The 23,403-nt window shown below is 34.8% G+C and overlaps 1 protein-coding gene across 3 annotated transcripts in view; it reads right to left on the bottom strand.

The window, feature by feature from the left end:
• Window positions 1-319: 319 nt before the first annotated feature.
• Window positions 320-23,403, bottom strand: part of KYNU (kynureninase) — a 98,315-nt gene continuing 75,231 nt past the window's right edge. For 2 of the 3 annotated variants that reach the window (XM_036254660.1, XM_036254659.1), the window contains exons 11-14: window positions 10,244-10,296; window positions 8,129-8,214; window positions 3,155-3,385; window positions 1,035-1,290 (exon numbers count right to left, since the gene is read on the bottom strand). In XM_036254660.1, coding sequence (XP_036110553.1) covers window positions 1,156-1,290; window positions 3,155-3,385; window positions 8,129-8,214; window positions 10,244-10,296 — 505 coding nt within the window. In that variant the 3' untranslated portion in view covers window positions 1,035-1,155. Of the gene's footprint in view, window positions 1,291-3,154; window positions 3,386-8,128; window positions 8,215-10,243; window positions 10,297-23,403 lie in introns of all 3 variants that reach the window. The other variant, XM_036254661.1, reaches the window with a different exon arrangement.

Genomic DNA, 23,403 nt, shown 5'->3' with positions numbered 1-23,403 from the left:
AATCCATAAATAGTGGTGATGATATCAGCAGATAAAAACAAGGGAAACCCAACAGGGCTGAATGCAACTGTGGTTTTCCTAGCAGATAAGAAAGGTCTGTAGATTTGGGATAGAGGCTGAGAGATGAAATGTTCATTTCCTAATTCTAACCCTGAATCACAAACATCATGGGTGATTTTTTCACTACTTTAGCGACAGAGTAACATCCAATGTCTTTTATCAGGGGAAGTTCCCGTTGGAAAAAAGAGAGAAGTTATGATTACATTATATAAAGGGACATCCTGGAAAAATGATTTAGGACCCAAGAGTGAGTGGAGAAATCAATTTAATGAGTTTGTTGTAATAAGGTAAAATTGAATAATAAATATCAGAGCACAGGTAAATAATATATGGAACTTTGGTTTTTACCACATATACCAGTTTTAATTTGATCTAAGATGCTGTCTATTCATTGTGAGAAGCATGCTAATATCAGGGATGGTAATGGGAAAGAATGGCCAATGGCAATTGCAAGAAGCAGTTGTTTGAAAATTGAAAGACTTTTCTTTCACAGATGTTAAAATATTATTAAAACTGTTCTATTAAACTAAAGTAAAGCACATACCCACATAAATACAGGTCTTTGTTATTAGACATATTTCTTAGTGTGTATTTTGGCCAAAGATATTTGAAGTCCATTGCCCTAGAAAACATATTTTCTGCTCCTTAGAGCGGAGCTGGATAGAATATTGCAAGAGCTTACACATATCAGACTGCTCAACTATAGTGCTTATAAGAAATTCTTTGGGAAATTAAAACTAAAGTAATGTTTAGAAAATTGACACACAATCACACATATGTTATGAAATTTTCAGTCAATGATACATTAAATCAATAAAAAGATTTCACTATGAAATGTAACAGTTAACCAAGACTGTGTACACAATATTTTAGACCAGTGAAGACCCAGAGCCACAAAACACCAAGGAATTGAACAGCGGTATAGATTCCTCAGGGACATTGACTCGTGTGGTAATTATATCAGATTTTTAAAATAAAGTATATAATTCATTGCAGCTATGTGTAATTGGTTTTCAAATACTTCCAATTATAGAAGCTTGCATAAAAATAATAAAATAATCACAGCAGCTTTCAGTATTGTTTGCTTAATTTGTTCTAAACACTGCTATGTTTTCTTTCTGCAGAGTCAAGTGCAGACTTGAGCAGATTGATGAATTTATAAACATCATGGAAAGAATTGTAGAGAGGGACTGGGGCCACTCGGATGCCACTCGGTTCCCGCTTGTCACACTGTGGGGGGAAATAAAGCCACAAGCATGTCAGCATTATTCTCGTAATAAAAATCTGCAGTCAAGATAAACGCACATGAAACAGTCATGCTGATTTCCCTAAAACTCGATATATATATAAGCAGTTTTTCTCTTTAATTAAAATATAGGGTTTCGACGTTATTGGTAACTCTCTTCTTAATTAGAATTCAAACATCAGTGGGCTGTTCCATGAATATCCAAAAGCACTTTTCTGAAGTCCACCTGGCAGCAATCTGGAAGCATTCAGTAGAACATACGTATGATTTGCCTGTGGGAGGCCCTGGCGAGCCTAGAATTTTGGACACATGGAAATGAAAGAGCCTCACACTGTTCTGGAGAGTTTCAGTAAATTATCCTTACATTCAGTTCTCTAGTCCCTAATAGACTGCAGGTCAGGAGCTGCTATATTCCTGGAATGGACCTGGAGAAGATCCGTTAGATGTGAACCCTGAGGAAGAATTGATCTGCTGAGATGGACTCCCTCTGGTCAACCAAGGACCAAATTTTATGAATAAGAAGAGTCTAGTGGCCATGAGCTGACAGGGCCCCTCACGTACTCCATCCACTGACAAAGGCCCTCAGATTGAGCTCTTGGCTTCCCGGAGCCTGTGTGTGCTATTGGGGTCAACACCAGTGGGGAAACCGTGGTTACATCTTTCTTCCAGCAGACTGCCATCTGTCCCATCCAATCAGAACTGCACAATTTGGGTAGCTCGCTCGTATAGAATAGACGTAATTGAAAACCTGGGTGGGAACTTTCACTGTAAAAGGTGGCCTCCCCTTTGTCTGGGGTTGGGGACACAATTTAGCTTGCCACCTGAACTTGTGTCCCCAGGCTAAATCTCCTTTTGCTCGACTACATATTTTTATTATTTATTACAGTCTAAAACAAATGTTAGTTTACAATGGGAATGCGGAAATGTTATGAAATGGGACCAGATGATGTGACCTAGTCTGAAGATCACTATGACTCTCTTAAGGAACACCCACTCTAGCTAGACAGCATAGTACATGGTTCATGGGTGTGGGTCCATTTAATTCCCATAACAACTTTTGAAGTAAGTATATCTGCACCCAAAAAACAGATGAGACATCTCAGGCACATGGACATCAACTGATTTTCCCAAGAGCATGAACTTGGACACAGTAAGGATCGATTTGCAATGCCATATTCTGATTTGCACCTCCAGGATCCTCTGGGACCTCTTCTAAACTTGTGGAGGACCATGTGAGTGGAGCAGGTCCCAAATTATATCATCACCGTTTTTCCCTGAAATTATTCTATTAACACTTATTAGCTCCTTTCAAGCGGCTAAGAAGGCCACTTTGGCCCAGTGGTTAAAAAATGATTTCATTCAATGTTAACACTCCTCATATGTGTCTATGGATCTATTATGACTTGAGTGACAAGGCTGAAAATAACATAATCAAACAACAAAATAAGATTGACTTTCTTTCCCCTCCTTCATCATATTGACATGTTCTTTAATTCTATTTATTCAATAAATATGTACTGGGGCTTTTGCTAGTAAAAGACTAGTGAAACCATGTTCTAATTATGATGAAACACATTTGCTGTTCAAACTGTAATAAAAGTGAATGACACAAAATTGTTTTTTGTATCCAAAATTTGTGGTTTCTTCTTTTTACTAGAAATGACAGATCCCTGTGCCCTTTAATTAGCAAGTACTGAATGCTTACTTAGTTAGCACTTAATTTATCCTCACTAACTAACTGATGGTGTAAAATAACATGCATCAGTGAATAAACTAAGGAATCCAAATGTTATCCCTAAAATGCACCCCATAGGGAAGACTTGGTGGCAAAGCAAGAGATGTACTTACCATCACTCCTCTTTTTTCCAGTTCTTGAAATACATATTTTATTGGCACAGAAAATGTTAGTGTGAGCTGGCAGCCACGGCTCTCGATGTGGGATGGAGTAATTATGGTCACAACTGGTTTCTTGGTTTCGGCTTTATCTTTGCCATAGTAATGCTTGAGCAGGTATTCCAGGTAACCAGTTAGCAAAACAGATTTCCTTCTTAGTGCTTTCATGGTTGCTTTGTTAAAGATCTGTGGAATGCGAAACAGTCGGATTAATGACGTGTTGTCGATTTATAGAGAAGCAAAAATTAACGGTAAATCATGCATAAAAAAGAAATGACCACTTTTAACCTCTCCAAAAATTATCTCACTTTAAACAGTCTTTCTGTGAAAACATGTTCTTTTATTAAATCCTTTGCTATTAAAAACCGAATGCGAAGTTTCCATATCAGGAAAACTGTGAAAATGTCATTTAAACAATACTTGAAAAAGTAATATAATGTTCCTTCAGAGTTATTTTAAACTAGCTTAGTATAATTAATTTCAAGTATCCCTTAAATAAAGGCATTTCAATATCATAAAATTCAAACACTTTCTCCAAAACCATTTTTTCACCATCATAATCCAGAAGGCATATTTTTTTTTCCATTCTGATATAAGCTTTGGTCCACAAAACAAAACAATAAGATCTCAATGCACCTGCCTGTGTGGAAGGCAGTGTTACAGATATTATTTACCATTGTTTGGCCAATTCCCAAATCTCATCCCATTTAACAGTAAGAAAACAAGCGCATTTTATCAGACAGAGAAGCAGAAGTATTAGATAATATATTTATTAGTACAGAAGTATTGGGCTTTGCTTTTTCCCTTTCTTTTCTTTCCCCCACCCATTTTTCTTCTTTCATCACCCCCCCCCCCCATTACACTCCAGCATGGTCTGAAAATCCTGCAGTGTCCTGCCTGAGGTGTCTTATATTAAGATGAGTGACAAGGGCACACAATAGCTGGTGTGGGAACATTAGAGGTCAGAACAGACATGCTTTTCCAGCTTATCTCTTAAGGTCAAGTAGAGTTTAAAAATATATCCTACATATAAGAGCTGCATGAACTTCAGAGTGTGATGCACTGACTTGCCACTTGCTGTCGCTTCACTGTATCACGTTCTGTCACAAAGCAAAGACAGGGCCATTCACTGGCATCTGAACTTTCTAAGGTCTGAAAACACGTATTTCTGTATATATGTACATGTGGCGGCAGGCATTCTCATAGGACTCAACAATTTAGGCATAAATTTGTGTCACTTTTATTGCACGGAGGCTCTAGATTTGGCTGAAGGAGAAGGGAGTTATATTTGTTTTTGTTTTTGCTTCCAACCTTTTCTTCATTACAAACAATGATCTAAAAAGAAATACAGCAAAACAATCTATACCGATCTGATATATATATCTATATATATATATCAGATATCTATATCTATATCTATCTATCTATCTATCTATCTATCTATCTATCTATCTATCTATCTATCTATCTATATGTTGTCCATGGTTGCAGTTGCTCTCCGTCATATGGAAAAACATAGCATATAGAGGGTTTGGTACTCTCTGTGGTTTCAGGCATCCACTGGGGACTTAAAACGTATCCCCTGCAGATAAGGGGGGAACTACTGTAGGTCATTAGAACTCAAGTAAGCCCAGTTATGTTGAGTTTGGTAGGAGGTGTCTCTTCATTTTCTCCTGTGAAACAAAATGTACTACATATGGACAATGAGGACGCCAGGGAACACCTCCCAGTTCTGGAACAGTGAGCCCGCTTTGAGAACAGCATTCTCACAGGGCAAGGCACAGCCCAGCGGGGTTTTGACGATCAGGTTTGGAATTCACAAATATGGGAAGTATCTTTCCAAGCTTCTCTTTGGAGACTGATAATTATTTGAAGAAATTTCATTTAATAAATCATTCTAGAAAATGTTCTGGTTCTGATATGTGCCTTCTAAGATGCAGCTGGGCAAGGTGTGAAGTGGTCCTTTTAATGATGTTTCGTTTGTGTTCATAGAAAGACTTTGGGGAGTATTACTTATGTTCATAGTTTTTTTACAGAGGGTTTTGCTCTTGCAAATTTTTCTTGGTAATTAGAAACCAATTTCTATGACAAATATCTCAAGTTTAACATGTTGTTTCTCTTAGTTAACAATAAAATAACTTAAATCTAAAACTATTTACCACCTTCCTACCACAGCAAGGGCAGATGCATTTTGAGGCACCTGTAAAAATCTTTGCTGAAAACTCATATAAGAACATAGAGAGGCTAATAAGAATTAGCAGGGAAATGAAAGAAAAATCATCTTTTCTTCTTGGCTTCTCATTATTTCTGTGTTTTTAGTATTGAGAGAGAATAATTTTTTTTTTAAATAGAAAAAAAAAAAAAAAAAGTGTAGTTTGAAAATACTCAGAGTTCTTGGCTGAGTTGAAACTACCTGGGTGATTTTTCCTGGGTAAAATGAATTCAAAGTTAGAAAAGTTAGATAAGTTTAAATAGGGAAAGTAAGCATAGCATGATATTTTCAATTGTCATTTTTTTTTCTCCTAAATTCTTAAAAATGGTTCCCCGATGACTTCCTGAAGAAACACAAAGTCAATTTCTTCTGAGGTGCCATGCATTTTATTTGAACACTCTAATTTTTATTTTGAAGCTATTTATTTCATTTTAAACTTACATATTGAAAGGGTCTACACTTTGTTTACCTATTACTACATACAAATATGACCTTTCAAAATACAATATAAATATTTTTAATTTCAAGTTAGTACTTGGAAGATTCCAAAGAAACATGTGATAGGAAGCTCCAGAGCACTGTGTGTACCCCTCTGATGGCTCGATGGTCCCTTTGCTAGATTCACATTTAGATACTAAAGGAGGAGATAAGTCAGTATTCCAATTCCAGCTGAGAAGAAACACTTGTCCAGGTGACTATAATACACGGTGACAGGAACAAGCAGTAAAGAAAATAAGAATCTGAATCCATGCGGAAGGGGTGGGCACTGGAAGATCCTGCCCACTGCACACAAAACACCGAAGTGGAGTGTCTAAAGGAAACTTCTAGCTACAGCTGAGAGGTCATTTACAAAAATACGAAAAATAGGAGGAAATACATTGAAATCGTTTTTTCTGAGGTATGCCCTGGTGCCTTTTTTAAATAGTGTCACTCATCTTCTCCCAGATGTAAACTGGCAAGGTAAGCAAAGAATTTTGTTTTAAAACATTTAACAGAAGTTTTTCTCTGAATGCATATTATAAAAACAATTCAAATATCATTATATCATTATCTAATTTGCTAAGCAGACCCCCCCACCCCCCGCCCCGTCCCACCCCAAGATGTATCACTGACTGAAAAATCTTGTTACTGGGTCTATTTCAACTTAAAAAAAAAAAAAAAAAAGCAGCAGCAGCTAAAAAGTGAGAACAGCACAAGTTCCATCTAGTGGTCAAACTGAGTACCTGCTCTTTAAATTGGGACGAAATGAAATGAGTTGATTACCAGGATCTAGTAGTGAAGTTGTATAAAAATAGAGGAACTTGACACTGCCACCCAGTGGCCAAAATGAGAAACTGCTATAAATATTCACAGATTCCAAGAATTTTAGGTTTAGAAGAGATTTTGGAAGTATTTATCCAGTCACTCCACAACACGATTTCCTAAAATATCATAAACTAGATTATCTTAGGAGGTTTTAAATATTTGTGAAAATTAAAGTTTAATTGAATAGCTATATATTTAAAAATCTCTATTAGAGTCCGGCTGGTGTGGCTCAGTGGTTGAGTGTCCACCCGTGCACCAAGAGGTTGCCTGTTCGATTCCCAGTCAGGGCACATGCCCAGATTGTGGGCCCAGTCCCTGGTGGGGAGCATGCAGGAGGCGGTCAATTGATGTTCTCTTTCATCAATGTTTCTCTGTCTCTCTCCCTCTCCCTTCCTCTAAAATCAATAAAGAAAAAAAGTAAAAAATAAAAATCTCTAATAGAAATATATGTGTATACTTAATTAAAAATATTTTACTTAAGTGTGTATATAAAATATGTATTGCCTTAATATATCTATTAATATTGCTATTATATATTATGTAAATGTTAAATATATTTAGTTAAATACATTTGCCTCACTCTGAAATTAACTCATATTAATTAATTAAATATTTTCCAAGTTCATTGGAATATATAGGTAGATGGATATAGAAATAGATGATAGATACGTGTCTAAGAAAACAAATTGATTCCTTGAATATTATTATTTAGGGTAAGACTAACTTTATTTTAAGTAAAAACCTGTACAAATTTAAAGAAAAATATTTAGCCAGTAAGTGCAGAGATTATACATGGATATAACGGCATAGAAGCCCCAGTTTTAACAAAATTCACCCTACCTCATGAAACAACCTTACCAAATCTTTGTTTTACTCTGACTATTCATATATATTTTTTAAATTTTCCCTCCTTAAGGTTAGTCTTCCTGCAGCTTTCTCACATGCATGTTATGAGTTCATAGATCGGCAGAACTAGAAGAATCGAGTCCCCGGTAATCACAGCTGGTCTGGCACACAGTACTCTCGTAATACCTAACTGTTGAGTGATTTAATTAATTTAGAATTAAATACTGAATGTTTATTTTGTACATAGGGAGACCAACAGAAAATTAAATAGCTCATTCAAATTCACAAAAATTCTAATTGGAACTAAAAATACATCTCCCCAGGTGTGTTCCGTTTAACATTAATTAAATGCCAATAATGTGCTAAGCATTCTGCTAGGAGCTGGAGATATACATAAAAGACACAGACGGTCACTGTCCCAAAGAAGAACACGACCCTGGGCACAACGCCTGTGCACAGTGCACATTTATAACCTTGCTGATTAGCAGAGGAAATACTACAACATATCACAGTCAGGTAAAGGAAAAGGTTAAAGACATGGGCAGGTTGAAGCATAGATCACTTACCTCTAAACTAGCCTGTAAGGGACAGACCAACAATATGGGAGGATTTGAAATTCTAAATCCATTGGCCCCAGGGATTAACTGCAATTCTGAAAAATTATATAATGTCATTTTTATAGAATAATATCATTAAAATGTTCTTTATGGATTTTTTAACAACAGTAAAGTAGTAGAGAGAAAAAGAATAAGATTTTTAAAATTTTACTCCAAAGATTTCTGAGATATTTAAGAGCAAATCTGTGGACCTAACAAACATTTCCCCTTCACCTCCATGTCTGTCTCCCCTGCCCCCACCTTCTTAGCAGCCTACCAAACACTAGCGCCCTCAGACACAAGAGAAAAATGGCCTTTTTTTAGAGGCTTCTCTGAACCCCATCGTCTGCCATCTCCAAGCCCGCCTTCCTTGCTCTGCTCCACGCTTTGTTTTGCTTCTATGAAAACATGTTAACGAGAGGAAAACATCAGGATTTAAAAGGCTTGTAATCATAATGCTGCCCAAAAGCAGACATAGGAAATGAAATAACCCATGCAGGCGACTTTTAGCACTAAGTCAAGTGCCTTCTCTTAGGGAAAAAAAATGGGAAGTTTAAAAAAAAGAATCTGCCTAAGTATGATATATTTAAAAAGGTGAATTAATACCAGATAGTCTAATTAGAATTAATTAAATGGAATAATAAAAAGTTAAATCTAATACATCTAAGATTGCTAGCTAGAGACCAAATTAAGACGGACGAAAAGAACTTTAGAGTATTCTGGGTATTTAGAGATCCATCTAATCCAGAATTAGGCAAACTATGTATGTCCTGTGGGCCAAACGTGGCCCAGCACTTACTTTTATAAATAAAGTTTTATTGGAACACAGCCACACTCATTCATTTACGTATATCTATGACTACTGTAGCACTACAATGGCAGAGCAACAGTACAGACTGAAAAGCTTAAAATATCTCCTGCCTGCCCTTCACAGAAAAACTCTGCTCCCTCATATAATCCAATTCCGTCACTTACAGATAAGAAGAAGCCCATCACAAAAATTTAAGTAACTAGAATAATAACAGAACTAATTATTTCAGCAGCCTTGAGGAAATACTGGTTTCCTGATTTGACTGGAAGAGACCACCTTGATCCTTTCATTTTGGTGCTCGCAAACATGATTCTGCTGAAAATGCAATCTCAGGGTTGAAAGCAACTTGAATGATCAAGTTTGTTTAAGTGGAACTCACAACATTTACGAAGCTTTCTGTATTCCTTGTGATTAAAGAATACAGTCATTACTCCACTGTATGCTCTTGCCACCTTTGTCAAATATTAATTGAGCATATTGGGGGAGAGATAAACCACAGAACTTATATGCATGTGTGCATGAACAATGGACATGGACAACAAAGCTGGGGATAGGGCGGGGAGGGAGGGGGGATCAGTGGGTGAAAAAGGAGAAGCATCTGTAACAAAAATAAATTAATTAATTAAAAAAAAAAGAATACAGTCATTGAGGAAAAGAAGCAGGGCAATTGGGCGCGTGGTATACTTTCACTTCTACCTGCTGAGATTTTACTGCCTCTGTTTAGTAAGTGGCAAAAGCTGCAAAAGGAGGCAAATTTGGGAGCAGAGGAGTTAAAATGAACATTTCTTCAACAACACTGCTGTTTGCTGCTTGGTTTGAACTTGTTTTACTCTCAGACCAAATCCTGAAATAGATATTATTCACATTAAATAAGCAAGAAGAAACAAGTTCAAGATGATATAACTCGTGAAGCATCCCCAAAGTATTAAGCAGAAAAATGGGATTGACACCAAAGTCTCCTGGATCTGACGCCAGGCCCCAAATTCCTCCTGTCCCCGCTGCCTGAAGTTTCAGGAACTCCATATCGATGAGATCTGAGTCCTTTCCGGTTCCTCTTATCTCCCTACAAAGGGACAGACTAAAGTCCTGCTAAAATCTATAAACACTGAGTCTTACACTCTGGAAATGTCACTTCTTATTTGAAAAATTCTCAGTGGCATTTTCAAAGGAAGCTCTCCATAAGGCATATATACTACATATCATACAAAGATCAATGACAACAGAAATGAAGTTAAACTAAAAATGACTTGTAAAGTAAAACGGAGTGCACTTACTGTTATCCATTTTAAATCTGGTGCTGAGTTCATGACCAAACCATCCCACTAACCTAAAATATAAATAACAACATTAGATATTTTGGTCTAAAAAAATAACTACCATCAATGTAGAATCTGGGGGCTGCATAGTGAAACCATTTGTGATATGAGTCATCAAATACTTAAGTATATAATTTCTGTATCATATCCTAAAACAATTAATATTTCTAACCATATCAAGAATAAGGATAAGATCAATTTATTCACATCACTAGTTATATTGTTTTGTTAAGAGATATATTTAATGAACTTTATATTATTTAAAATAAAATGAACAAGAATATTGCACTTTTTTATTTTAAAACAAAGAGAAATCTCAAGAAAAAAAAGTAAGTAAAACAATATTTTTCACCTAGAGAAAAATGGTATTAAAAAAAAACCCTATAAAATAATTGAAAAAGTATGAATACTTTTCTAAAGAAATTGGTTACTTTCATACTTTAATAAAAATGTTAATTGGTCAGACATGAAATACAAAATATATAGGAAAAATTATATGCATGCATGTGTGTGTGTAACTGTGTATTAAATAAAGAAAATTACAAAGTAGTTTAAAGAAAATTATAAAATTTGAGAAACAGTAATACAATATTTCTGATAATCAATTCTCTGTAAATAAATTTTAATTCTAAAAGACTATGAAACAAGTGAATAAATAAATAAAACAATAAAAACTTAATAAAATAATACCCCATAAGATAGAAAATTACCAAGTAGAAATGCAGGAATAGAACTTATATAGCTTGATAATAACAGAGTGAAAAAATGAGCTTGCTGAAGTCAGAAAATAATTAGAAAAGAAAAATAACACACACACACACACAAATAGAAGAATTTGGAAGGAATGCAAGGAAGCCAGGAAAATATCTAGAAACCATCAAGGGGCAAAGGATAGATTTGAGAAAAAATAAACAAAACTGAAAAAAAAAAAACAATTTAAAATAGTTTAGGGAAAAATGATAACTATAATAATTAGACAAACAGTTCTATCATAACCAAAGTGAGCTTCCAAAAAAGAAAAGCAAAACAATAGAAAAACTATTTTAAAAGTTATAATTCTAGACGATTTTGATAAAATAAAAACTGATTTGAATGTACTTATTTGAAAAAATGCAACATTTTGTGAGAGATTTGGAAGAATTAACCTAGAATGGTTAATTTTATTTATAGCTTATTAAAGTTAATGAAGTTAACTTTAATGAATTTTAAGGATAAAGAAAAAAACAAACAAACAAACAAACACCAAAACTGTTTGCAAGCAAAATATGTGAAGACAGGATAAAGAAAAAAATATCAGCCTGATGTACAAAAACATGATGTACAAATATATTTAGATAAACCAAACTAGATAAAGGTTACTGATGTTAATCAAACAAGAGTTCAGCTTATATATTTCCCATGAACTCTTCTTAAAATTGAGGGTGAACTTAAGTCAGCCAAGAGATGACTAGGAAAATTTTGACAAAAAGTTATTTGGTGAATGCATTTAATTACAGAACTAAGATTAAACAAATGTGGGGATAGAACATAATGAGAAAAAAAGTTATGGGACAATGTAAAAATGAACAACTAACAAAGTAGGGGGAAGTAAAGTCATTTCACTGATTGTCTATAATTTAAACTTGCTAGATCAATCAGGCCTAAAAACACAAAGTAAACACCAAGAAAGTCGAAACTGACTAAATCACGATGTGATGAGAGAATAAGCAGAGGACGAGAAAACATGTTAAATTTATTGTTGCTCATGAACGGGAGCTAATAGATAGAAATGAATAGAATAAACGTATTTGCCCACCTAAGTTTATGGCCTAATTATATTTATATATACAGCTTTAAAAAATAATTAAATTTCTGGAGGAAAAAAAGGCAACGTTTTTTCCCCATTTCTTGTTAATGGCATCGAAATGAAAATTGGGAGAATATTTTAATGCTTTTTTCTTATTTAGCAACTTTTCTTACCCTTTGTATCTTTGCTAAAGCACTGGAATCAATAATGAAATTAAAAGTACATTTATCAAAGTTGTGAAATGTTTTTGTATTAAGTATCAGAACCTAGTTTAGTTAATTTGAACACATAACTGAGCTACATCAATGGGTTATATTGAATGGGAAAACAAGACCACCATACAATATATGTGTTTATTTGAGGAGCGTATGTTTATTATGATGTACATTTACTGAAAACCTATTCTTTCAGCAGGCATGGAACTATGCTGGGTATTAAGGGAACACAGTATCACCCTTTTAGTGAAGCTAAGATTGTCTTTGCATTAAAAGGAGGAATTAAGGAAGGAGTTCTAGCCTGAATGAATTAGAGATTTGTTCACCATTATTTGGAACAGAGGAATTGACTATTATTTTAATTTATATCTTTTTTTAAAAAATTTATTGTTTTTTTCCATCAGCATTTATCCCCTGTATGTCCTCTTCTACCTCCATCCACCTCTCTTTCCCTTCCGAAGCAATCACCGCACTATTGTCCACATCCATGAATTCTCTCTCTTTTTTTCTCAATCCCTCCACCTACCCCAACAGCACTCCACCCTCTTTCCCCAGAGCTATCTGCCTTCTCTTTATAAGTCTGCCTCTATTTTGCTTGGCAGTTCGGTTTGTTCACTAAATTCCACAAATGGATGAAATCATATGGTACTTGTCTTTCTCTGACTGGCTTATTTCACTTACCATAATGTTCTCCAGCTCCCTCCATGCTGTCGTAAAGGGTAAAATTTTATTTCTTTTCACTCAGAAAATTGTAAGACACTGAAGAAAGAAACTGAGGAAGATATAAATAAACGGAAGCATATACCATGTTCATGGATAGAAAGAATTAACATCATTAAAGTGCCTATACTACCCAAAGCAATCTACAGATTTAATGCAATTCTTATCAATATACCAATGGAGTATTTACAAAACTAAAACAAATGTTTCAAAAATATGTATGAAACCACAAAGATCCCAAATAGCAACAAAGATCTTGAGAAAGAAGAACAAAGTTGGAAGAGTCACACTACCTGATATAAACTATACTACAAAGCTATAGTAATCCAAACAGCATGGTACTGGCATAAAAACAGATAAATAGATCAATGGAACGGAATAGAGAGCCCAGAAATAAACCCACACCTTTACAGTCAATTAATATTTAACAAAGGAGGCAAAAACATACAATGAACTAAAGATAGTCTATTCAATAAACACTGTTGGCAAAATTGGACAGATACATGCAAAAAAATAAAACTAGACTACCTTCTCATATGGTACACAAGAATAAACTTAAAATGGATTAAAGACTTAAATGATAGTCTTTGAAATCATAAAAATTCTAGAAGGAAACAGGCAGTAAAATATCAGACATGTCTCAGCAGTATTTTTTCTGATATATCTCCTCTGGCAAGGGAAACAAAAGAAAAAAATAAACAAATGTCATCAATCTCCACAGCAAAGGAAACCATCAACAAAATAAAAAGACAATCCACTGAATGGGAGAAGATATTCACCAATGATGCATCTGATAAGGGGTTATTATTCAAAATGTATAAAAAACTTATAAAACTCAATACCAAAAGAAACAAACAATCCAATTAAAAATGGGCAAAAGAATCGAGTAGACACTTTTCCAAGGAGAACATACAGCTGGCCTATAGACATATGTGAAGATGCTCAGTCTCATTAATCATCAGAAAAATGCACATTAAAACCACAATGAGTTATTTTATATCTTTTGAAAGAGAAGATGAAAAACTACAGTTTGTTAAAGAGAATAATTTTTTTGTATTAACATAAAAAATACATATGAGCCATTTTGCCTATGATGCTTTTTATGAAAACTAATTTAAAATTTATCATTTTTATTTTTAAAAATCTGTGGCAAATACCATGGCTGTGAGACAGGGTAATGAAAAAAAAAACAAAAAGCAAAAAACATCAACATGTTTTTTTTAATGAGATGAAAATAAAACTGAGGGAATATTTCAACGCTTTTTTTCTTACTTAACAACTTTTATTTCATTTTTGTGTATTCGCTAAAGCATAAGGTATTTGTCATTTCTGTGGAGTGGTATTAAAAATTCAAGAATATAAGTTATAGTGATTGCTGGGTATATCTGACAGAAACATCAAAACCTAGTGTGCAAATATAATATCACAGGAGGAAATGATAGCTTATACTTGAATGTACTGATGACATGTTCATAACCCAAATATTAAAGAAACAAGTAACTCCAGGAAGGAAAAAACGTGTTATTCTTAGAGGGGGAAAAACACCCACAAAAAACTAGAAATCAATTGTGTAACAGAAGTCAAGGCATCTTTTCTTAAATGCTTTATTTACTGAATCTATAAAAGTAATTTAACTTTATATCTCAAAAAGTCCAAATATGATATTATGATTGTTTTCAAGTTGTCTACCTCATTAGTTGATAATGATATGCCTCAATTGCACTTATTCATTAAAGACATTATATTTTGCCATCCAACAGCATAGCAGAAAGGATACTGAAAGACCAACCCTTGCACCAGCCCTGTTGGAGATTGCAATTGTTTGCCATCCATCACTCTCCAACATCACACTAGTATGACCTGGATGAAAGTTATATAATCCCATAGAACATTTAAGAGTGGTCCAGCCTGGCTGGTGTGGCTCACTGGTTGAGCATCAACCCATGCACCAAGTGGTCGCCAGTTCAATTCCCGGTTGGGGCACACGCCTGGGTTGTGGGCCCAATCCCCAGTGAGGGGCATGCAGGAGACAGCCAATCAGTGTTCTCTCTCATCAATTTCCCTATCTCTCTCTCCTTCTTCCTCCCTCCCTCTCTAAAATCAACAAAGAAAAAACATTTATTTAGAAAAAATAAGAGTGATCTAGCTAATTAAATTATTGATCCTTATGCCAACAGGAAATCCAATTCAAAAGACATGGCGGAGCAAAGCTTTTGTACGGTGAACTGCTAAAGGAAAAAGGCTGGACACTAAGGCTTGTTTGCTAGGAAATGGGCACAATAATTTTGTGTCATCTTATTTAATCTTTGTGACAACACTCTGAGGTAAGTATTATTTTCATAATTTTAGATTTGAGAAAGGCAAGGCTTACAGAGGTTGAGTGATTATCCAAAAGAGCATAACTAATTAAACCCATATTCTGTTTAGTAATTAAGCAGGTACACTGACCCAAAATGGGAAGCTGTGGTTGAGATGGCATCATCACAAGGGAGCTTAAGGATGGGGTTCAAAGTGTGTTTCTCTTTGATTCAATAAGTGAGTAGAATCTGAGATACTCAGTCTCTGGAAGTGGAATGAAAGAGCAAAAGTAAAAAGTAAACCTGTACAGCCCTGACCGTGTTTCTCAGTGGTTAGAGTTGCAGCCCTGAAGGGTTGAGTGGACTGAAGGTACTTGGGCTTGATTCCTGGTCATGGGCATGTACCTGGGCTGCAGGTTTGATCCCTGGCCCCAGTCAGGGGGCATGTGGGAGGTGACCAATTGATATGTCTGTCTCACATCTCTCTCTCTCTTTTTCCCTTCTACTCTTTCTAAAAATCAATGAAAAAAACATCCTCAGGTGAGGAGTAACAAAAACAAACAAACAAAAAACCTATATAAAGTAAGGTAGTTTAATGGAAGTTAGATTAAACTTGATGCTTGTTATTAGTGACTCTATTTCTGTTGTTTATGTTCCTAATTAAATTACCTTCCTTGTTGAGGCTTATTAGAGTTTTTCTCTATTTCATTCATTAATTCTTCAAAAACAGTTAATGAAATACTTTACTAGAAGTTAGAGATATAGGATACAGTACAGTGAGCTAAAAACAAAGTGGTCCCTGCCCACGAGGTGTGTCTGGGGGTATGAATTAATTAAACAAAGAGTAATCCAAGAGAAGGGTGGACAAGTACCCCCAATGCCTGCCTCCTGGTGTTCAAACCTTTGGGTGACCCTTTGCTCTTGTCTGTGGGTTGGACCTGTCACTTCATCGAGAGGCAGGAACTCAGGGAACATAGTGGGGTAGAAAAATTGAGAGAAAGAAAATGGACTCAGACCTAGATGTTAGATTTTAAGCAATATTAAGAGTAGGACATTGAATGGATTTAAACCCTGAAAGAAATGAAACCAGAAACCTGGGAAGATGAGACGTTTTAGTTTCATCAACGTGAATATTGAATGTATTCAAGGAAGGAAAGTAGACTAGAGAAAGAGAAGAATGTAACAGCTCTTTTTAGACTTTATTTATACCATACTTTCCTAACAACTAGTAGTAAAGGGGGTCAGATTACTCCAGAGCAGGAAGAAGATATAATGTACTACTCAACGTGGCACTTTAGTCTAATATCTATACATGGCAATGACGTCCCTGAATTCAGTGACCAAAGCAATTACTTGAAAAAAATATTCATCAAAAATAACAAAAAAAAATTATAAATACAAACTCCCTTAAAGTTTTCTGCCATGTGGCCATTAATAAAAGGAGGAAAGTTATTCCAGGTTTTATATGCTTGAAAATCCTGGGGTCAATAGTGGTTAATTGTTTCAGACTGTCACTGATTTTTCATATGATGTTTTTCTTCCTTTGCATCTGTGTTCTGATATAAAGTATTAATAATTACCATGTTCTTTTCATCATTGCTACTATCTGTCTTCAATCTAAATGAAATTCCAACTGTTATTTCTTCTGGAAATAATTGCAAGTTTTAAAAATTAATTGCTCTACACTTTGACTCGATAAAAAGAAATTTAATCATTTAATAGGGCATTTTGACAAATTAATGACATTTTTATCTTATTAAAATTTATTTTTACCCAAAACCCCTTGTGAAGTAAAAATGTCTTTAGACTTCTTTAATAGCTGACATTTTTCAGGTTATTTGGATATTTTCATAAAAAAACGGCATCATTATATATTTTAAACATAAGAGCCCATAGTAATATAACTAGTTTTATAACTAGATTAAAAATTTGAAAAACATTGTTAATTTAAATAAAATAAGAATAGAAAATAATCTGTTTGTTAAAATGATATGTTAGAGAGTGAACGTTTTTTTCCCATATCATCTTCCAAACAATAGAGAGTAAATGTGACCCTAGGTGATCTGACCCCTCAAACATTTAACAAAGTTCTTGTAAAAGTAGGGAAATGTAGGTTTCTGCTGATTGGATTCTTGTAGTTGTTTTAATAATTTTAGAGCAACAGAAACAAATGTTAACTGAACTTTTGTTAGGAGTCAGACACTGTTCTAAGCAATCACATCATCTTCAAAATACTCTTATAAAGTAGATACTATTACTACCCTCATTACACAGTTAGGGAAATTGAGGTTTTGAGATACTTGACAAATAGCTTAAGATTACACAATTATTAGTCAATGAAGTCCAAATGTAGAATGACCAAAGATATCCAAACAAATGCAAAATTGCCTAGAGCAGATTTTTAGAAAAATGAATCAGAAATTCTGTAACAACAATATTCCCCAAATTACTTAAACACTGCACTTAGGCTTCTGAGCTGGCAGAATGTCAAGCTAGATGACAGCCACATTCCTTATATATACAGTATTGTTGTTTCTTTCTGCCTTAAAAACAGTTTTTTTGATTTTCTCTGTTCTTTTATAATTTCTATAATCAGTTCCTCTTCTTCAAAATGCATGTACCTAAGCATCTAATTTAGGGAACTCAGGTAAGCATAGCACTCATATATATCTTGAAGTCTTTATAAATGGATAGAAGGCTGTTTAAAGTCAAATAAAGACATGATTATTTCATAAATTATTCATTCAAACTCAAATACATCACAAAGAACTTAGGGAAAAGTTAAATTCATTTTAAGATTTCTACCACTTGAAACATAGGAAAGGTAAAATCAAAATACAATAGAAATATAGTCTAAATAAAATCTTGGCATGGATTAAAAAACATAAATATTCTAAGTTAATGAAGTAAAATTAAACCATTAAATTAGTTCATAAATAGCTATTATCACAACAAGCTCATAAATCATTCCTACAAACTAAATACGAACAATAACAATTAAGATACAACAGCATAGTACTTGGACTAGAAATGTGAATCTTTTGCCATCAAAAATTAAAAATCAAGCAGGGAGTTAAATTACTTTATTAACAGAATTTTGAGAAAAGGTATTGAAAGAGGTCCCATAAATAATTTAAAAAATGGAAGATTTTAATATGATTTATGTTCTCTGAATATCATAGATTTCCCAAAAGGAGTTTCAAATAAGTATTATCTAATGGAAGCATCACTTATTATAATGGCATCTTGAGGCATGATATGCAGATACAGTAAGAGAAAGGCACCAGGGACCCACTAAGTGTGATTTTGGATGCTAAAAATTATGAAATGAGATATCCAAATACTCCTTGATCTCCTTAATAAGACTTTACTGGCAGCGTCTTCCGTATAAATCCCTAAATATTTCATGCACTGAATTAATCCAACTTATTCTGCAAACTCCTTACCTCCTCGTACCTCACCAAAACTAAACAAAACAACTATCCACTTTTCTTAGTCTGTGTTAAATATACAGGTCATCACTGGAGCAAAATCCAAACAAAAAAAATGAGATGAATTTAGACTTTTTTTCTGAGCAATGTTTTACAGATGCTCTGGTGGTATGTGAAGTTAGCTCGCCTGGTCTTGGAAGCTCCAGGGCCCGGTGGGTCTGGGTGGGATGAGCGGCCCTGGGTGCTGTCCCGCACAGCAGGAGTCACCGCCGTTGCTCTTTAGGCGATCACAAAGCTCCAGGTGGACAGATGCGTGCATTTTCTCAACAGCAACAAATAAAAGTTCAGCAACAGCTCCTCAGAGTTAATATTTTTTAAAACCCTGCAGATTTCAAAGGTCACTTTGGGGATCAAACTTGAAACAATTAAAACAAGGCCTGAAGCTCTTTGACAAGTTTTACTTTTTGTGTCTTGGAGATTAGACGACCTCATATATCTTCAGAGACACTAGGTTGCAATTTTACAAGAGAAAATCAATTTTGAAGTTTCAAAGACTTTAATTTTCCCAAACTAATGATTATGTCATCATTTTCTGAGAGTAGAGATTTTCAAGCAACAGTGGCTTTATCTTTACATACTGATAATTACCATTTTGATTTTCTTTTAAGAGCTTTCGACTTTAACTCTTGAGTTGAACAAAAATCAGATTATTTGCTGTACTTTTGATCTGTGATCACTCCTCAGTGCATAAACATTATTTTTATGATCACAGCTTAAATTCACCATACGTAATAATTATCTGGACAATTTTGCATAGTAAAAATTGTCATGACAAGAAGATGAGGGGTCCTTTTTGTTATCGATCTAAAATGGTTTCCAAGCCCGGCTGGTGTGGCTCAGTGGTTGAGCATCAACCCATGCACCAAGAGGTCGTTGGTTCGGTCAGGGCACATGCCCAGGTTGTGGACCTGAGCCCCTGTGGGGGGCATGCAGGAGGTGGCCAGCTGATGTTCTCTCTCATCGATGTTTCTATCTCTATCTCTCCTCTCCTTTCCTTTCTGTCTAAAAATCAATTAAAAAATATTTGAAATAAAAAATAAAATGGTTTCCAAAAGAAAATAGGTGTAGGTTACATGTCATAATTCCATAGATGAGTTTTCTTCCATCGATTTGTTTTCTTTTGGAATATTACAGTGAGAATCTGGGAACCAGGGTTACACAGGTAGAATCCACTCCATGAGCGTGGCTTTGGAACTAAGTAAGAGCATGAAGCAAAATCCATTTGACTACTCTTTATAATTTTAAAATATTGTAGAATAGGGACAAAGAGTAATTGTATGATAAAAGGCAGACTGTTACAAGTAAATAATTCAGATTCCATAAAAATTTCAGTTAAGACCATAAAGAGGAAAAGATTACTTGATATATCCCTTTAAGAAATATCATTTAAGTAAGTCTTCTTTATACTTCCTTAAATTTATGAAACTAATCAAGGGTAATCTCTCTCATAGGCAACAATTTCAGCTTTCAGAGTAACAGAGTACATTTATTCACTTAGTTAACACTGCATTCCAATTTGCTAAAGATTTGTATCTGTAAGTCTCCCTGCAGCCATGCTCAGATTTTCCGCAGCAGCTCGGAGTTAAAGCCATGTATCTCTCTACTGCTCCAACGGCAGTGTCTGAGCTTCACCTAGCAGTGGCTGAGAAGTTGCCTGTAGCATATTTCTAACTTTGTGTTACCTGTTATTTAAATCATTTATTTGATTATTGAAATATTATCTCTCCAAACAGAGCATAAGATTTTTAAAAATATATTTTTATTGACTTGAGAGAGAGAGAGAGTAAGGGAGAGGAAGAGAGAGAAAGAGAGATAAATATCTATGTAAAAGAGAAACATCTATCAGCTGCCTCCTGCATGGCGCCTACTGGGGATCAAGCTCAAAACCCGGGCATGTGCCCTGACAAGGAATCAAACAAGCAACCTTCTAGTGCATGGGATGACACTCAACCACTGAGCCACACAAGCCAGGGGCAAAGTGTAAGATTTTAAAATCATAGGCAATATCCTATATTTGTTTTCATCTATGAAAGTTTCTTGTACAAAAATATATTTTGTTATATTTATTATGTCTCCTTAATTCACTCAGGATCCATCTCCTTACTCGATAAAACAATGAGCACCTAAAAAAAACATTTTTGCAGGAGTAAGATAAAACTGAAGTTTCACCATGTTTCACTCCTGAGATTAGAGAGATATATGGCCACTTTGAAAGTCCTCATTATTTGGTGACAAAATATTAGAAAAAATCCATTTAAAATAATTCTATTTTAAACCAGTAACCGTACTTTTAAAGTAATTAATGGTAAAAAACAAAATATTTGATTGAGATGCTCTTGAAAGAGAGTTTAGGCCCTGTCAAGGTAGCTCAGATGGTTAGACTGTCATCTTGGTAAGTCAAGGTTGCAGGTTTGATCCCCCATCAGGGCACATATAAGAATCAACCAATGAATGCATAAATAAGTGGAACAACAAGTCAATGTTTCTCTCTCTCTCTCTCTCATCAATAAATTTTTAAAAAGAATAATTAAAAAAATAAAAAGAATTTAAGATTTTGAAAAATTGGAACATAATTTTGATAATGAATAGATTAAAATTATAATATGTTAATTATTAGAAAGAATAAATAATGAATCTAGATTTGATTTTTTGGTATATTTTGACAAATACAATGATAGTAACATGTAATCTCTTTGATATTACATTTAACTTTTTAAGCATGACAATAAAGATGATCATTTCTAAGAAAACTTTTGAAGCATTCATCGTTTCCTTTTAATCCCTGATGTTCAAGTCATTTGTTTCTGAAGTACCGAGACTAATTTCCTCTGCTTCATCTGTTAATGGTTCTAACTCCGATGGATTCTCATTGTTCATGATTTGGTGATTCAGCAGTTCTTTAGAGTATCACTTGCATCATCAAATCCTGAATCTCTTCGAATATTTTACTTTACAATCCAGTTCATTATGTCTTCATTGTTTTATCTGACATTTATAACATTCATACTCAGCAAGAGACCAAGCATTTTTATAGCAATTCATAGAGATAGATGCTAATACTAACTAGGAGAAGGTGTCAAGTTAGTGCACCTTAGTGAATATTTCCGATCATGATGTTGTTTACTTTCCTGTAGTATCATGCATCTTTGGGGCCTGGGGTAATGCTTTGATAACCAAGAACTCTTACAAATTATAATCAGATGAAAATAAGGGTTAAAAAGTAAGCAAGTGGAAAAGCTAGAAATGGAAATTGGTGTCCTCTAGGAATGTTCATTGTTGAAGTCATGACTGTGGATGAGACACTCCCGGCCAAGAAGACCAAGGGTCGAGGCATTGAGAGAATCCTTGTAAATATAGAGGAATAATCCACATACGTTGGAACAGAAGCAAAACAAAGTGGTATCCTGAAAGCTTGGGGCTGAGGGAGGTATATATTAATGATATAGGTGATGACCAAGTATATCTAATATGGTTGAGAGGTCAAGAAATAATGGCTGAGAAGTCACCTATGTTAATGCTGAACACCTAACTCCAGTCACAGGCTAAATAGGTAGAACATATGCCCTGAGAAGTCCAGATCATATTTCAACTAGAGATTCTGTGAAAACCATCACTTTGGAATCTCCTGATCTCAGTGGAGAGTGTCTGGAGCCTTTTGAAGTCACATCTTGCTACTATCACCTTGCGCTTCTTTGTTCTCTGTCCATAACAAGGAGACTTCATGTAGGTACTCAACAAGGACGTGATAATTAGTAAGTCAGAAAGGATGACTGAGACTAAAACCAGGTTTAAATTACAGACACATTTTGGGCTATGGCATTCTCCAACACCGTCTGGGGAAGTATCTGGAATCAAATGTATCAAGTCAGCCTTGCCCCGAACAAGGGTGCTGTAGATGTTCTCCCCACGCAACATTAAATGTACAGCTGGGCCAAGCATGGCTTAGGCGTATCTTTTTAAAAATCTTTTTGCTAAAGTTTTGATGCTTACTTTTATCTTTTCTTAGGCTTTTCTAAATATTGTTTGATGTGTCTTCTTCTTTTTTTTTTTTAAGTTGCCAAATGATAATACCAGTAAACAACATTTCTGCCTTCTAAAATTTGCCCTAGCCTCACACTGAAGTCAGCCAGCCACTTTGGCCGGTTCTTTTTAACCTGGAAATTACTTATTACAATAAAGTAGATGAGTAATGCTCTTAATAAAAATTTTAAAATGTCATCTCTATTTAAAACCTTCAATCAAACACCTCTAGATGATTATGGAAATGTGCTGGCATGATGGAAAATTAAGCATTTTCATCAAATTATTATTAGGCCCTATTCTGGGTCACTCAGAAAGCTTTTGGAAAAAAAAAAAAAAGTCCAGGAGAAACAGGGCATCTCAAGAGATGTAATTAGCACACGGGAGCACTGGGAAGTGTGTGAAGTCAGCATGGAAAGGGAGGAACAGCAGTTTTTTCAGTATGTGTGATGTCACTGGACAGGGTAAAAAGTTAACCATAGAAGGAACCTCAAGAGTTCATATGCTCTGCTCCAGTCTTCTTGCTGGAGTCTCTCTAATAAAGGGGGGATGGTGGGATCTGAATTGCAGTCTATTTTATATGGGCTTC

This window comes from Molossus molossus, unplaced genomic scaffold (assembly GCF_014108415.1).
Source record: "Molossus molossus isolate mMolMol1 unplaced genomic scaffold, mMolMol1.p scaffold_m16_p_11, whole genome shotgun sequence".
Taxonomy (NCBI): Eukaryota; Metazoa; Chordata; class Mammalia; order Chiroptera; family Molossidae; genus Molossus; species Molossus molossus.
Note: the sequence above shows the minus strand (reverse complement) of the source record. Positions and strands in the feature narration are given on the sequence as shown.